This window comes from Hydra viridissima, unplaced genomic scaffold, assembly GCF_058129835.1.
Source record: "Hydra viridissima isolate aposymbiotic clone 2 unplaced genomic scaffold, HvirCarnegie_v1 scaffold_4, whole genome shotgun sequence".
In the NCBI taxonomy this organism is placed as follows: domain Eukaryota; kingdom Metazoa; phylum Cnidaria; class Hydrozoa; order Anthoathecata; family Hydridae; genus Hydra; species Hydra viridissima.
This window is the reverse complement of record NW_028324303.1, coordinates 56,022-72,500: the sequence shown is the minus strand read 5'-3', so window position 1 is coordinate 72,500 and position 16,479 is coordinate 56,022. Positions and strand designations below refer to the sequence as shown.

At 29.4% G+C, this 16,479-nt stretch overlaps 1 protein-coding gene across 1 annotated transcript; it reads left to right on the top strand.

Moving 5' to 3' along the window:
• The first annotated feature begins 14,305 nt into the window (after nucleotides 1-14,305).
• LOC149889260 (uncharacterized) lies at nucleotides 14,306-16,240 on the top strand. Its single transcript, XM_090084058.1, has one exon. It carries the CDS (start codon nucleotides 14,306-14,308, stop codon nucleotides 16,238-16,240), a length of 1,935 nt encoding a protein of 644 aa, XP_089940184.1.
• Nucleotides 16,241-16,479: the final 239 nt, after the last annotated feature.

Genomic DNA, 16,479 nt, shown 5'->3' with positions numbered 1-16,479 from the left:
TGTCCACTCTTTGTAATTGCTTCCGCGCGTAGTGTAATAACAGCATCTCAGGCAACTCAAAACCAGTGTTTTCAACTTAATGTTTCAATCAATTTGCAAAAATCAACAAAGAATTATCGATAAATAGTTATTGCAAACATAACCAAAACATTATAAATGAAACTACAATACCTAAAATACTGTTAATAAAAAATTTATCCTCAAAACGATTTTACTATAATCAAACAGTAAAAAAAAGTTGCACTTTTCCGACAATCGTTATTTAAAAACGCATAACTTTAACAAAATATCTGAAAAATATATGCAAAAAAATATATACCACAAACTTTGCGCATGAGGTAAATTCTAAAACAGTCGATATGTGGCGTTAGAATCCGGGAAAACCGTACGGTTCCCATCTGACTCCCGGTGCCATAACCCGAATGATAACCACACCAGATCCCCGGTTCAATAGCGTACGAGACATGTCTGTATAGGCTAGCTGGGTCCTCTCCTCATGGTTTTTTTTTAAGGAAATCTACTCGTTCATTGAAGTATGATGAAGTTTACTGAAGTATGAGTGATTAAATGAAGTTTTAATAAGGTGTTCTGTTGAAGTTCTAATTGGAATGTAAAAAAAAAAAAAATCCTTGATTTTGAAACAAAATTCATCTTTAGAAAAGATATGAGAAAACCTTCGTTAAAAATTATAAATATTTTGAACGGAAAAGTTCAATTAGTAAAGTTAATAAAAAGCGATTCATTCAGAAACTTTATCTCAGAGAGATGTGAAAAATAAAAGTTGTGCTAAAAAATAAGTTTTAGTCGTACAACTTCTGTGCAACACCTAACGCTTCAAAAGGAAAAAGATTTCGAAAAAAAATGTTGGAATATTCCAAAACTACCTTAAGTTTCGATTGTTTTTTGAAACTTTAAGTTAAAAAAAAGTTAAAAAGCATGAATCAACTCTTTCAGAAACCCCAAAACTGACTATTTTTCAAAAACTAGTTTTTTCGTACAAATCGATTTTTAGAGGTAGACACAACTTTAACCAGACAAAGTTCGTAATTCTCTAAACTTCATTAAAAGTTAGTTTTAAAAACTAGTCCCTAAAGTTCTTTAAAACTATTTTCTTATAATAAAAAACCCTTTCAGCCAGTAAATTACGAAGTTTCTACCAAAAAAACTCTTTTGATTCGCGAATTTTTACATAGTCACTTTGTTGCTGCTTTAAACAAAACTTGAAAAGAAAACGAAGCTGGGCAATTCCACGTTGTCATGGCGTAACATTTCACTCTTTTTTTGGGAAAAACATCAGATTTTAGCGCATTTAAAACTAAAAATTTAAAATTTAAAGATACTAAAAAATTTTCATATACGTTACAGTTTCTAAAAACAAAATCATTTAGTTTTAGTATTTTATAGACTTTTAGGTATATGCATTAAAATGTTGCGTCACGACGTCACAAAAATTGTCTAGCATTTTCCGTCTTTAGAAGAAATGACAGTAGTTCAGCTCTTGTGGATATTTTGAAATACTTTTTTGTTATGCCTTGGATACTTAAAAAGTGTTATAATCGTTTCATAACATTTTTAAAATGTTTTATAAATTTAAATGGAGACACCACATAAATATTTCAACGGAGTTTAAGTCACACCGTGACGTCACGGTGTGACCAGTACAAAATCTTTGAATATTAAGACAATAACATCATCAAAAAGACAGTTGTAACAAAAGAAACAAATATATTCTGATTTTTATAAGATCGGTATAAAAATCACGTTTAACAAATCAGTTTATTAACAATAATTTCAAAAAAAGTCTTGTAAAAATAAACTACGTTTTTTTATTAAGTTTCATCTAGTTAACTAGTATGATGCACTTGAATAAGGTTTCATTTACATTTTATCATTAAAATGTTTTAAGCAATGGGTACTAAATATTCCAGGCGTTTTATAAGCATTAGGGTTGTCCTTAATTTTCAAAGTTTGATTTTTGTACAGGGCACCCTTGAATTTTGTTTATATGCATGCATAAAAAGTTCACAAAAAAAATTAGGTAAATCTGAAAACATTTAGAGGTCCCTACCACATATATAATAGTTAAGTATCATGTGGGGTTCCGTGGCTGCATGTCACTAGTTGTTATGCTGGTGAACTCTTTCACTGCACACTATACCGCCTGCATAATTTATCAATATGGTGTTACTTATTTGTTGTTAAATTATCCAGAATGCATTTCACCAGCTGTCAGCCATTTGTGATCAGACACTGACATTTGTGATCAGACACTGACACTGACACTATAACAATAATATTTGATGAATCTGAATTAGTGACTACTGACTCTCTTAGGGAAACTTCCGTAACAACTGACCTAGTGGATACTGGATCAAAAGTGAGTGTTTTCTTTGTTTATTTTTGCTTAAATATTAATTTGCCAAATTATATTGATTTAACAATGAGTTATTATAAAACAGACAGAATGACCGATCCGCTGTGCTAAATCCATTTTAAATTGTTAAATAATATCAATTGCCTGAGTGCCATAGTATCGAACATGACTTTTCATTTATGCACATAATTGTGTATTTTATTTATTGGTTTTAGACCTTGTCAGAGTTTTCATATGTCAATGTTGTTTATTTATATTGCATAACATAAATTTTGTGAGTTAGTTTTCTGAGCTCTGTAAGTTTTTGTTAGAAATTACATACAATTTGAATAATTAAATTGGATGGTAATAAATAAAATTTATTATTTTAAGGGAGATGGCCAATGCTTGCTGTAGGACTTCGAAACCAACTACAAGACGAGAAACTGAGTTGTGGCTGATAGGCCAAATGTCTGGAATTCTCAGCTCTACAAAGTTACTGTCAAAGAAGGAAGTCGTGGCACTTTTCTTCTATTACAGAGAGGCCACCAAACAGACCGTTCGTGAAGCATCACATTCAACAACTAATGACGTTCTTGAAGTGTGGGCTAAAGCCCGCATCCCGACACGGTTGACGAAACACGTTGTTGAAAAAGTTGAATGGCTGTTCCATGAATATGACAAACTGAAGAAAAATAAGGAAAATAAAGCAAAGCGTTCTGAAAGTCTACTGAAGAAGGAAGAAGAATGGAAGGATGGCTTAGAGAGTCTTTTTGACATTGCTCATGCGGACGCCATGAAGATGATTAGCATGCAGGAGGACAGGGAGTTCCTGTTAGCTCAGCGTGAGGCGGGACGACGTGGTAAGATGGAAAGTGTTGACAAAGTCATGGCCAAAAGAGAAAGAGATGTTCACAGTAGAGAAGAAAACTTCAAGAGAAGAAAAGAGAGAGAAGAACAGGGTAGAGTGGCCAGAGAGGAGAAAGCTATTCTTCAGAATTCCGAAAGCGAACAGGAGTCTGGTAATGATAATGAAGTATTTGGTGAGCCATCATCAAGCAAAACTCCGCCTGGCACTAAAAGCTGCCAAGTCACAACTCTGCTACAAATACATTGCTTGGCTGGTAAGGTTATCAATCACGTTGTGTCGTCGTGCAAGCACGACTCTCCAACATGATTGTGATGTCAAAGAACGTGACGACAATGATAACGTCATTGATGAAGCGATTGGAACGATCAACGTCATGATCACGTGATGAAATCAACCAATCAGAAGAGGGTGGAAGGATGTGCGTTTACACACTCTGTATGGATAAATGTGAATAGAGAATTGCTGAAAAATAAATACATCTGAAACAACATCCATTATAGAAAATAAAAAAATATGCGTCTAACAATTATATGTATAAAATATATGCGGACGCGTTAGTAAAATAATGAAAAAAACACCGTTTAAAAAACGTAATAAAATAGCGTTAAAAACGTAATAAAATACCGTGTAAAATAATGAAAAAAACACCGTTTAAAATATAACTAGTTCCCAGTCTACAAATATACTAAACCGCGCTGTTTTATAAATAAAGAAAAATAAAATGAACAACAAAGTTACCTTCCTTCGACGCCATTTTGGAAAAAATTTGAGTAGAGCTTCGCCGTCTGATCTCCTTTGGGGCTTTCGCCCAAATGAGAGTTTAACGAATGCACTGGTATATATAGCATTTTTTCATGGGAAATTCCCTGGGAAATTCCTAGATTTTTTTAAAAGAATAAAAAAATAAAAAAAATGAACAACAAAGTTACTTTCCTTCGACGCCATTTTGGAAAAAATTTGAGTAGAGCTTCGCCGTCTAATCTCCTTTGGGGCTTTCGCCCAAATGAGAGTTTAACGAATGCACTGGTATATATAGAGAAAACGACCCTTAAGTAAACAAACGACGGCCCTTAAGTAAACAAACCTTTGCGGGGGTCCTCCAAACGACCAATCAGATTGCAGAGAAAAGTAAACAAAAAAACTAACAGACCAATCAGATTGCAGAGAAAAGTAAATAAAAAAAACCAACTGACCAATCAGATTGCAGAGAAAAGTAAACAAAAAGTAAATTGACCAATCAGAATGCAGAGTAATAAATATATATGCGGACGTGTTAGTAAAATAATGAAAAAACAGCGTTTTAAAACGTAGAAAAATACCGGTTATTATAGCATTTGAAATAGTATCTGTTAAAGAAATAATAAAATATAAATATAGGTGTGGACAGTAATTGATTATTGTCATCGATTTTTTTTGAAATTATTATGTTGTGGGAAGAAGTGTTAGATGATTCGTTATATGAAGCCACGCATTATTATTATTCCGAAATTCGTGGTGATTCTTCATCAACGAAAAATCTTTTCAATGTGACGAATGAATTTACTTTACCTTTTGTCGATTTTAGAAAAAGTGTAAGTCGAAATATGTTGAAGAGAGATTCTATAATCCATTTACAATCTATGTCAATTCCCACTAATTTATCTTTAATGGAAAAAGAAGAAGATAGAACAAATGATCCGTGGATTCAAAAGGTGAAAGAGTATTATAATAATAATAATTATGAATTTTATTCTCGGATTGGATTGAATGAAGAACCGGTTATATTAGATTGGATTACAGAAAAGGTGTGTATTGTACATGGTTGGGATGTAAAAGTTATCGATTTTCGAGAAGATGTGCGGAGAAAACCTAATATATATCATAGTATTGTACAATTAGTAAATGACGAATATTTGAAAAGGAATGATGGTGATAATGTATTTACGAAAAGAACATTTATGAATGATGGTACAAAGTGGCTTAAGTGGGATGATTTACGAAGTGATATTGATAAAAATTGGTGGAACATGAATTTTCCGTTGATTCCGAATTCTTATTTACCGTTTAAGTTTTGGAATGGTTCGTTTTGTAATGGAATATTTGCTAGTCCGTTGAGAAATGAAAGTTACATTTCAAGAGAAAGAAATTTTTGCGAGATGGTGACGGATAAAAACCGAGCAGAGATTAATTTTAAAATGCGAGGGTTAAGACCGCAAAATTTTTTTTTGTATGATGTAATGCCGAAGGCGAAAGATATACGAAGAGTAAACGAACCGGAAAGTGATAAATACGATGTGAAGCAGACATTTATTCATAATCAATATTATATTCCTCTTCCAACTCCTTTACCCACTATGACACCTGTAGTTGTAAAAAGTGTGATGGATTTTGGTTTTATTCCCACTCATTCTCAGGCTGCTATTTATAAAGTATTTCCGTTTCATCAATATATTAGTTTTCAATATGACGAAAAACTAAGTATGTATGATAATCTTCATAATTTTGCTCGACAAGGATATGAAAAGTTTGAGAATGGAAAATATGTTTTAAGAGATCCGTCTGAATATCATAATTTACCATTTTTGTTTTTTGTGGAACATGATAATAATCCAAAAGACAGTAACGTTTTAGATATGATTGATCCTGATCGAAGGAAATTTACCTCGAGATTCCGATAAATATAAAAAAAGCGGTGATGTAAAAGAAATTAAAATTACTGTTCGTGTTTCTAATATTGGTCATGTGTTTGGTGAAGATCCTAAAACTGGTTATTCGTATCCTATATTTGTGCCAACACCGTTTGCAAGATTTTTTGAAGAGAACATTGAAAGATCTACATATCCGACTGGTGTAAAATATTATTATAAGTTTAATAAAAATAAACATTTAACCGATATGAGGTATTGGTTTGGAAACAATATTATTCAAGAAGGACATAACAGTGAAACACCTAACGAATGTTTGTTGATTGAAACGATGTATGAATATTTATACGGTGAAGATAACGATCGAATTAAAGACAAGCAAGTAGAAATAGAGACAATATTACAAGAGTGGCAATATTTGTTGTATCCGGATAAGATGTATTGTAAATATATGCCTTGTTTTCCTCCTCGTATTCAAGATTTTTTATTTGGAATGTTGTGTATAAGATTGAAGAATAATAGAGTTGTGAACAACGTAGATTATTCGTATTTAGAAGTGTCGGCGAATAAGGATACTATTGTATCTCATTTGACTATTCCATGGTTTCAAACAACAGAACAGAATATATTTCCTATTCGATCTCCTCAAATATTAGATTATTTTAAACAAGGGTTAATGGATGGAAACACGAATATGGTGTTAAATGGATTAAGTTTTGAAGATTATAAGAATAATATATATTTGAAAGTAATGTGTAAAGAACTATGGACCCCGAAATGGAGTGACAAAGATAATTTAAAATGGTGTCCGCCGTTATATGATGATATTTCTTTAGAAGTAATTGATAAAAGTGTTGTGTATAATGTGATTGAATTTCTTAATAATCCTGTGGGAAATTTTAAATGTTCATTAAAGTATAATGATGATTATGTTTCATTATTAAATGGTGATTTTAAATCAGTTAAATTTAAACCGTACATGAATGATAAAAAGAATAATTTGGAAGTGTGGTTATATTGTGAACAAGTAAAAGAAAGTTATTCTTCTTCAGTAAAATTACCTTTGGTATGTTTAGGTTTGTGGAGAAAAGAATTTCCTACTAAAAATAAAATGAATTATTATCGTTGGTGTCAAGGACAAAAGAATATATTAACGGATGAGGCTATTCAACAGCTTACATTTTATTGTACTGATATATATCAACAACCGCTTGTTCAAAGAAGATATGACGGTACTATTATTGATAATTGGAAAGAAAGTTATCCTATTAGAGGTGTTCATTTAATAGTGTATCAACCTAGAGATGATAGAAATAAAAATAAAAAATTGACAAATGTGTTTGAAACTATGATTATTCATCGTGATGATAATAGTTTACAACATGAAAGTAATCGAATATCGAATTCAGTAGTTAATGAAATTCAACAAAGAAATATAAATAAAAAATATTATCGTTGTGTATTAACTTACATTTATTTTTTTCCAACAGAAGCTCTTAATTTTCCTTCTGAAGAAGATCGATGGGTTCATATTACGTTTAATATGGTGGAGAAATGCGATGTATATTTAAACAATATAAAGGTAGAACATGTAGTGGCGTCGTTTGATTTAAATCAATATTTAGTTAAAGGAGATAAAAGAACAAACATTTCATTATTAAATAATTATAAACCTCTTTTAGAAGGGCAAATGGCTTACTTTCAAGTAAAAGATACGGTTGATTTTTCTTCATTTAGTTGTACGTTATTGAATTCAAGAAATGAAAAATTAGTATATAATTACGTCAATGATCCAATATTTGTTTTACAATGGATACCGGTGTTTTGAAAGATGTTTTTATTTTACATAAAAATTGGAAATGGAAAGAAAATAATGAAAGTAATGAAATTAATCCTCTCTTATTGGAAGTGGTGATGGAATCTATAGATGAATGTTTGCAAAGATATGGTGAGAATAAAGTAAAATGCTTTGTTAAACAAATATTTTTTATGCCGAGTAATGTTTTGAATTTTCCTCACGAAGATGATAAAATGGTACATGTTCAGTTTGAAAATGCGTTATCTTAAATGGTATTTTTAAATAATAAGCATGTTGAAAATATTGTTTGTTCTTTTGACATGAATGAATATTATGAAAATGGAAGAGATGGTTATATTCATGTGACATTGAATAATAATATAAAACCTCAACTTGATGGTGTAATGAGAACGTTTATTTTAAATCGAGTAACGCTGTTTCAGAAAATGAAATGCACGTTTTTAAATTCGAATAAGGAACCGTTAATTTTTGAAGATGATAAATTTAATCCGCTATTTATTGTTGAAGTTCAAGTTAAACGTTAATAATAAAAAAATGAGTCATATTAAAGCGTATGCTAATAGATTTAATATAAAATCGAAAAAATCTCATGATCAGATTCGACATATACACAATGAGATAAATAATCATAAAATGAAACAAATAAACGGTTATTTACAACAAATTAAAGAAGAAAATAAAAAAGATATGAATGAAAGAATAAAAGAAATGAATGATAAACTTGAATTGATAAAGAAAGAGAAAGAGAGCTATACAAATGAATAAGATAAACAAAGAAAAAGAAAAATAAAGTCACGAAACGAAAAACGAAATAATGATGTTATAAGTGAAGATGAGAATGAAGAAGAAAGTGATGTTGAAGTGCGAAAAGATAAAAAAAGATGTCGAAAAAATATATTGTGTAATGTGTGTTTAGAAAATGTCGAAGCTGTAAATGTCGAAGGTATGTGTCGAACGTGCGCTTTAAGAACCGTTGTATGTAAAAGACCTGAGAAAAATCGAAAAAAAGAATGGTTACAAAAAGTTGATAAGAAAGCATTGAAAGACGTTAAAAAACAAAAAAAAGACGTGTTTAAAAGTGAATCTGAAAGCGATTCTAATTGATGTATATTCTTAATTAATAATATATATAAAGAGTTTTATAATGTTGTATTAATTATTAGAAAAAAATGTCCACAGAAAGTAAGTTACGTAAAAAGAATTTGGAAGATCGATATAGTCCTAACGATAATGCTGCTACTCTTGAAGAGAGTTTAATTAATAAGAAAGAAGAATGAGATTTATTGAAACAAGCTCTTTCGGGAAAATTATCTAAAGAATGGCAAGAAAGATTGAGTGAAAAATAGTCTGGTTTTAATACAACAGGAGTTCAAGAAGAGATAATAAAGTCTACTACGCAAGTAGTATATCCTAATAATAATACTACTCGAGATATAAAACTTCGTTTTGAATGGGAAGCTGTTGATCATATAAAATTAAGTGAAATATGTCTCGCTTTTAAATTGCGAATATTAAAAAATATGAATGATAATTCTTATTTTAATATGACAGATGGCCATGCTGATGACGCATTAATGAAAAAGTTTTGCGTACGAGTAGATTTTATATTTTATTGGATAAAAGGAATTAAATTGTTTACAAATTTAGCGAAAAATCAAGAACATTGCAGTAATAATTTTGTTCCGTCTGAATTTTTGTCTCGTATGAAAGCATTAACTTATAAGAAAAATTATAAAAAAACGTATCGCGAAAAGAATTTAGATCAGCAAATGGGTAGTGTTTGTTATGGTGATAAATCAGCTAAAGATTTTTTTGCTAAACATCCAACAGTAACAGAAAGCAAAGCTACAAGTGCTAATATTCGTGCGCTTAATGGTAATGCTCCTAATTATCAAACAATTTTGTGTGATAGATATAATAAGAAAGCTTGTGGTAACGGTTTATATTTTCTTATACCTTTAAAGCTGTTGAATGAAATATTTGAAATAGAAGAATATGTTGGAAGAAAGAAATTTGCATTGGAATTATATTTTGAAAATAAATATGAAAAATTGTTAGAACATATTTTTCCTATTACTAATGCGCAAGTTACAAGTTTAACTAATATTGGTTTAAAAATATTATTTTTTCAACTTTCATTTCAGAATTTAATTTTATAGTGATATTATTATTTAATAAATGCGATTCGTTTATATCACACATAAATTTTTCGAAAAACGATGTATAACATACGAGAATCATGTCGATAGATTAAAATAAAACGAAAAAAACAGTTAACTTATATTTTTAATAACAATTAACTGGTGAATCAATAAATCAGTGTTGCTAATGACTACATTGAATAATATTGATTAGGAACAAATAGAAAATGTACAAAATTAAAGCAGGTGAATAAATAAAATAGATGTTATTGGTTAGGAACAAACTAAAAGAGCGCAAAATAAAAGTGACGTCATTATTAATAATAAACAGGTGAATTAATAAATGGTGTTGCTAATGACGACATTGAATAATATTGATTAGGAACAAATATAATGTATGCAAAATAAAAGTGACGTTAGTATAGCGATATTGATTAGGAACAAATAACAAATAACAGGTGAATTAATAAGAGAAACGTATATAAGTCGATGATAAGTTTAGTTGATAACATTCGATAAAATAGATAACATTTGTTAAACAACATGGAAATACTCAAAACACGAAAACGAAAAAATATTCAAGATGTTGATCATGATGATGTATTTAAAGATGAAATAATCATTGTAAAGAAAACGAATGTAAATCAAAAACAAAACGAAACAAAGCAATGCGATGTAATGCTAAAGTATTGTCAATGTGTTAATATATTTTGTTTTTGTGATGTTAATATAAAATGTAAAAAATAAATTTTTTTTAGATGCAAAATAATAACGTTGTTCCGCAATGTTTATGTTCGTTACATAAATCGCTTATCGATGAAAGATCTAAAACTGTAGAGCGTTATCGAAAAATAATTATGAAAATGTTGAAAGTCATTTCGCAATGTGAAATATGCGAAGAAATATGGTTAAATAAAGACAATATTGTATATAAATGCGAGTGTTGTAAATTAAATATATGTAATAGTGAAATATGTCAAGAAGAACATCAATGGAGAAAGGATTTTGATTGGCGACAAATCGAGTTTGATGATATATGATATTTTTTTATGTAATGTATTTTTTTTTAGCTACAATAAAAAAATGAATACGTTATTAAGCGGACACGAAATGGTCAAAAAAATAAAACGTTTGAAGAAAAAAATAAAGTCTTTGAAATACGAAAGGTATTTACTCAATAAAGAAGTTACAGGTATGCTTTGTGAAAACGAAGATCTTATTGACAAAAACGAACAATACAAAATCAGTTTAGCCAAATTGAAAAAGAATTGTTTCGTTTTGAAAAAAGAAAATAGACGCATGAAGACAATGAAGAAATAATAAAAAAATGTAAATATTATAATAATGTTAATAATTGTCGATCTTCTTCTGAAATGTTATTTTCTCTTGCTATATCCGTTAATCTTTTTTGTAATGAAATCATTTTTTCGTTTTCTTTCAAAGTGTTGATGGAATCGTTTAACCAATAGTATGGTAATTTTTTTAAATCGTTTTCATGTAGAAACGTTGAGTTGTGAGTGTTTTGTTCTGTTCTTAACCAATCGAATTGTTTAAGTAAAGCTTTGTTTTCGTTGTGTTGTAAAATGTTAACTTCGTTTTAAAAGATGCGAATAGGGTTAAATTCAAAAGATGGTGAATTAAAATCGTGTAAGTATAGTTCTTCTTTATCTTCTATATCGTGCAAGAAAGCGCGTTTAGCTATTACGTCACAATATTTTAAAAATACATTTCTAATAAAGTTTCTGAATTCAAAAATTAAACGCTGATCAAAAACGTTGCTTTCTTGAAAATTCGATGCCAATATTTGTTTGAAATAGGATAAGTCGATATTTTATTTGATTTTTTCAAAATGTTGAAAGAAAAGAGAAGCGAAGTAAGCACACCAACCGCCGCATAAAACAGTATCGTATCTTTGATAAATCAAACGGTTGTATGAAATGGTAAGATTTTGTATGTTGTTTTCCAAAGAATAACATTTGATAAATTGCGAAAAATAATAAAATTAAGTGTTTGATTTTAAATCTTTTTTAGAATCTTGCAAAGTCGTGTCGATTTCGTTGTAATTAACAGATAAACTATCAATATAGGAGTTTGTATTTATCAAACTCGCATTTTCAAAAAGCACGTTGCAAGTTAAAATAGATAGAGGAATTTGTTGATCGAAACTCTGTTTGCCGAAGCTATCAAAACAAAATAGATGATCTTTATCTATTCTCATTAACATTCGCCAATATTCGCCTTTTTTATATGACGGATCGCTGTTATATATAATAAAACAACCTTTTCTGTTAAATCTTTTACTCAAATGCGAGTAATCAAATGCTTTTTGTATTTCGTCTAACGAATATACACCCAAATAATAATCATTAAATATTGGTTCCGAAGTAAAATAATCGTGCAAAGATTTGTTTGTTACCATATTGTTATCATATTTTTTTTGTTTTTTAGTATAAATAATATAATTGTAAAAAAAAATGATGCGTGTCAATAACGAGAATAGAATAGAACAAATGAATAAAGGTAAGCGTTTATTTTTTTTATTTTGACACTATAATATTAATATATTTAAGTTTTTTTAACAGTATATATTGAAAGTAATATGAAAATGACATTAAAATGGCTATTATAAAATATAAACCAAGACGAATTATAACTCGAGATATACCAACAATGCGATTAATAACAAATTAAATAGGGTCGGAAAGAGAATCGTTAAGTGGGTTTTGACACAACGAAAATAATACATATTTTTTTTCAAAGTAGAACAGCAAAGAAGATGGTGGTTAATGGACATGGAAGCAATTCAAATCACAAAAAGTCATGTTTGTACGAGAGAGATTTCTTTAACAAGAATGTTTGATCCTTTTGGTTACATGATAAATATTCATGCAGTTCCTTGTATTGACTACGATTATATTTCATCGAAATATCGAAATGCGTTCGAATATTGCTGCAAATTTATACATAAATTACCATTTTATCCCAAAGTTAGTTTATTAAATGAAAACAAGTCATTGTTTTCATCGACTAAAGTAATAACATGTAAAGATATATTTAATGAAGACGAATATTTAATGAAGCATATTGGTAAAAACGATGTGGTGCTGTACAAAGGTGGGATTCATGAGAGACGATTTTGTGAAAGAAATCTTATATTGTCCTATAATATCGAATTGTTAGGCGTACCTAAAATAGAGCTCATCATATCACCTTACAAATATGGTCATTGCGGAGGGCATATTGATAATGGTGAAATTGTTCATTGCCCATCTATAGAAATTATGACTTAATTATTATTTATGTCAATTTTGTATGGAAGAATAATCTAAATTAAGAAATATAATGCAATAATTTATTAAATGAGTTTTTTTTATAATGAGTTTTAGAAAAAAATAACGAGGAGGAACCGATGGAAATTGATAAACCGATTAAACAGAAATCGATGGAACAGAAAACGAAAATTTATCGAAAAGAAATCCTATGGAAAGAAGAACCTATGGAAATTGATTGATTAAAATAAAAAACGATGATAATATGATGAAACAATTTATTCATTTATTATATTTACATTTTGGATTTGATTTTTTTATAAATGTATCTTCCTAACAAGGCTCCACCGAACAATGGTAAAACAGGTAGTCCACCGCGTTGTTTTCTTTTTTCGTTTTTTTTCATTTCGTTATTGATAGCGCGATGAACGATTTGTCGAATTTTCATTTGTTTTTTTTTTAAACCAGGTCCTCGATATTCTTTCATGTATTTTCTTTCGTTGTTACCTCCACTATAGGTGCGAAACGTAGTATAAGTTGACTTTTTTTTTTCTAAAGTTGTATGCGATTAAGATAATTCTTTTTATAATCTTCAAAATTGTCAAAATAACGGTCTTCATCATTTAACGTAATAGGGTATAAATCTTCTCTGCGAACGATATATTTTCTTTTTTCAATCGTATGTTCGATAAAATAACGATGTGTAGGAGCATAAAACTTGTCCAATTGATTTTTGCTCGATGCGACTTTGATTATTTTGTAAACGTCGTTTTTATTCCAATTAGGGATCGCCGGTTACAGTATACGGTATACTTATTTTACGGTATACTTTACCGTATACTTGGTATACTAAAAGTTTGTATACACATTAGTATACCTGTTTACTTTTATTTGTGAAGTATTTTCGGACTGACTAGATAATCTGATAATTATATTATCTTAATTAAATTACTGGGCCATGTCTATTATTTAACTTATCATAATTAAAGTGTTTTTTTTTTAATTCAATTTTTGTTTTTTAGATTTACTTAGGAAAAACTTTAATTTGTTAAGTTGTTATACTTTTATACCACGCTGTTTGTGCTGCTCTTCACCGTTTAAGATAGTATTTTGGTTGTTTTTTCACTGTTTTTTGTTTATTCAATGGATTTCTCTGATCTGAAATAAATTAATGATAATAGTAATACATATGTTTGTATCATACTCTTGTATTTAAGTAAATTATTTAATGTCTGATCAAGTTTACAAGCATGTCTCTTTTTTTGGAAAAGGTTCAACAAGAAAAATTTATTGCAAATATTGCGATAAACAAATAACAGCACGCTCAAAATTGAGATGGGTACAGCATTTAAGGGGATGTGAAAAAGTGTCTGAAGAGGTTAAGTTGTGCTTCAAAAATAAAAAAAGAGAAGTTCAGAGTGTTTTAGTTGAAACTAAAGGAAATGATAATATGAACTCACAAATCTCTGAACATTCAGTTTTTAAAGAATCTGGGCAGCCTGCTAAAAGAACTATGCTAAATTCGTACTTTGACACTATAAACAAAGATGACATCAAAAAGATAGATAAATCATATGCAAGGATATTTTTTCATACAGGAGTACCTTTTGCATTAGCTGATTCTTCTGCTTGGAAGCAACATCATGCTAATCTTAGACCTGCATATAAACCCCCATCTAGTAAATGCATTAGTGGGCGCCTTTATAAAGATGCATTAAATAATGAAAAATGTAGAATAAAAGAATATGTTGATAGTTCTGAATATGTAAGTATAGTGACAGATGGATTTTCAAACATTAATGCAAATCATCTCATTAATTATCCAATTCACGTTGAAAATAGGACCATGAAACCAATTGCTTACAAAATTGAGCCTACTGGTCAAGAGCAACAAACTGGTGTTAATATTGCAAAACGGATAGAAAATGTAATTCTTGAGGTTGGTGTTGATAAAGTTACAAGCATTGTAACTGATAATGCATCAAATATGAGAGCTGCATGGGATATTATTGAAAGAAAATATCCAAATATTTTTTGTAATGGTTGTGCTGCCCATACAATTAATCTTTTAGTAAAAGATATTTGCCTTCTTCCTGAATTTGTGGATATTTTAGAAAAGTCTGAAAAACTGACAGCATTTGTTAAACAAAGAACATCTCTTGTTGATCAATTTCGTATAATTCAAAATCGTGTTAAACAAGAAAATAATCTGAAGGAAATGCAAACATTATCACATGCAGTTTTAACACGGTGGTATAGCCATCATACATCAGTTGCCCGTAATCTTGAAAACAAATTAGTTCATTTGAATTTAGTCAACTCAGGTGCTTTCTCACGTATATCTCCATCCACAAAAAAATCAGAATACATAAACATTGTACAAGATGAATTTTTTTGGGAAAACTGTCAATGTTTTATTAATGTTATGAAACCATTATCAAAACTAGTAGGTAAACTGGAATCAGATAGTTGTCTACTTTCTGAAGTTTATATAGGATTTATTAACTTAATGCAAATATGGTGTGAGGACTCAATATTGAAAAGTCTTGTTTTACATCGATGGGAATTTATTCACACACCATCTATGGGATTTGCATATTTTCTTGATCCACGAAATCATGGTGGTAGAAATATGTATAATGAGCCTCCTCCATCCAGTAAAAGTGATCTTGTTATGGTCCTTGAATTACTTCCAAAGTACATAGTTGAAACAAGAGGATTTTGCAATTATCAAACTTCAAAAAAAGAAATAAAATCTTTTCAGAGACTATGTGCAAATCCAACATCAGATTTTTTAGCTCAAATTGAATTAATGGATCCTGGTATCTGGTGGGGAGTCGAAGGTGCAAGTAAATTTCCAAATTTAGCAAAGGTTGCACGAATAGTCTTTACTATTCCAACTTCTCAAGCTGCAAGTGAACGAATATGGAGTTTGTACGATTTTATACATTCAAAGCGTAGAAACCGACTTGCAAAAGAAAAAGCAATTGGCTTAGTGCTCATGTATGCAAATGCCACACTCCATGAAAAAGAAGCAAATATTGCTGATATAATGCTTGGTAATACTAGTGATCATGATAATGATGAAGACGATGTTTCTATTGATTTCACTCTAGAGACTTCAGTTGATTCAAGTGATTTGTCATCTCAAATGATTAATTAAAAACTTTATTAAATTACTAATAGTAAGTTTAAAAAATCTATAAATATTTTCATAGAGAAATATTATTGGAATTTTGTTCAAAAGATTAATATAACTGTTTCTGTTTACTATTTTTTTATTTCTGTTTATATTTGAATATAATTATTTTACTGCTTTTATTCAAAATTATTTGAAAACACAAGAACTTTTTTTAAAAAGCTATGTTCAAAAAAAAAAAACATGTTTGCTTTAAAAATGAA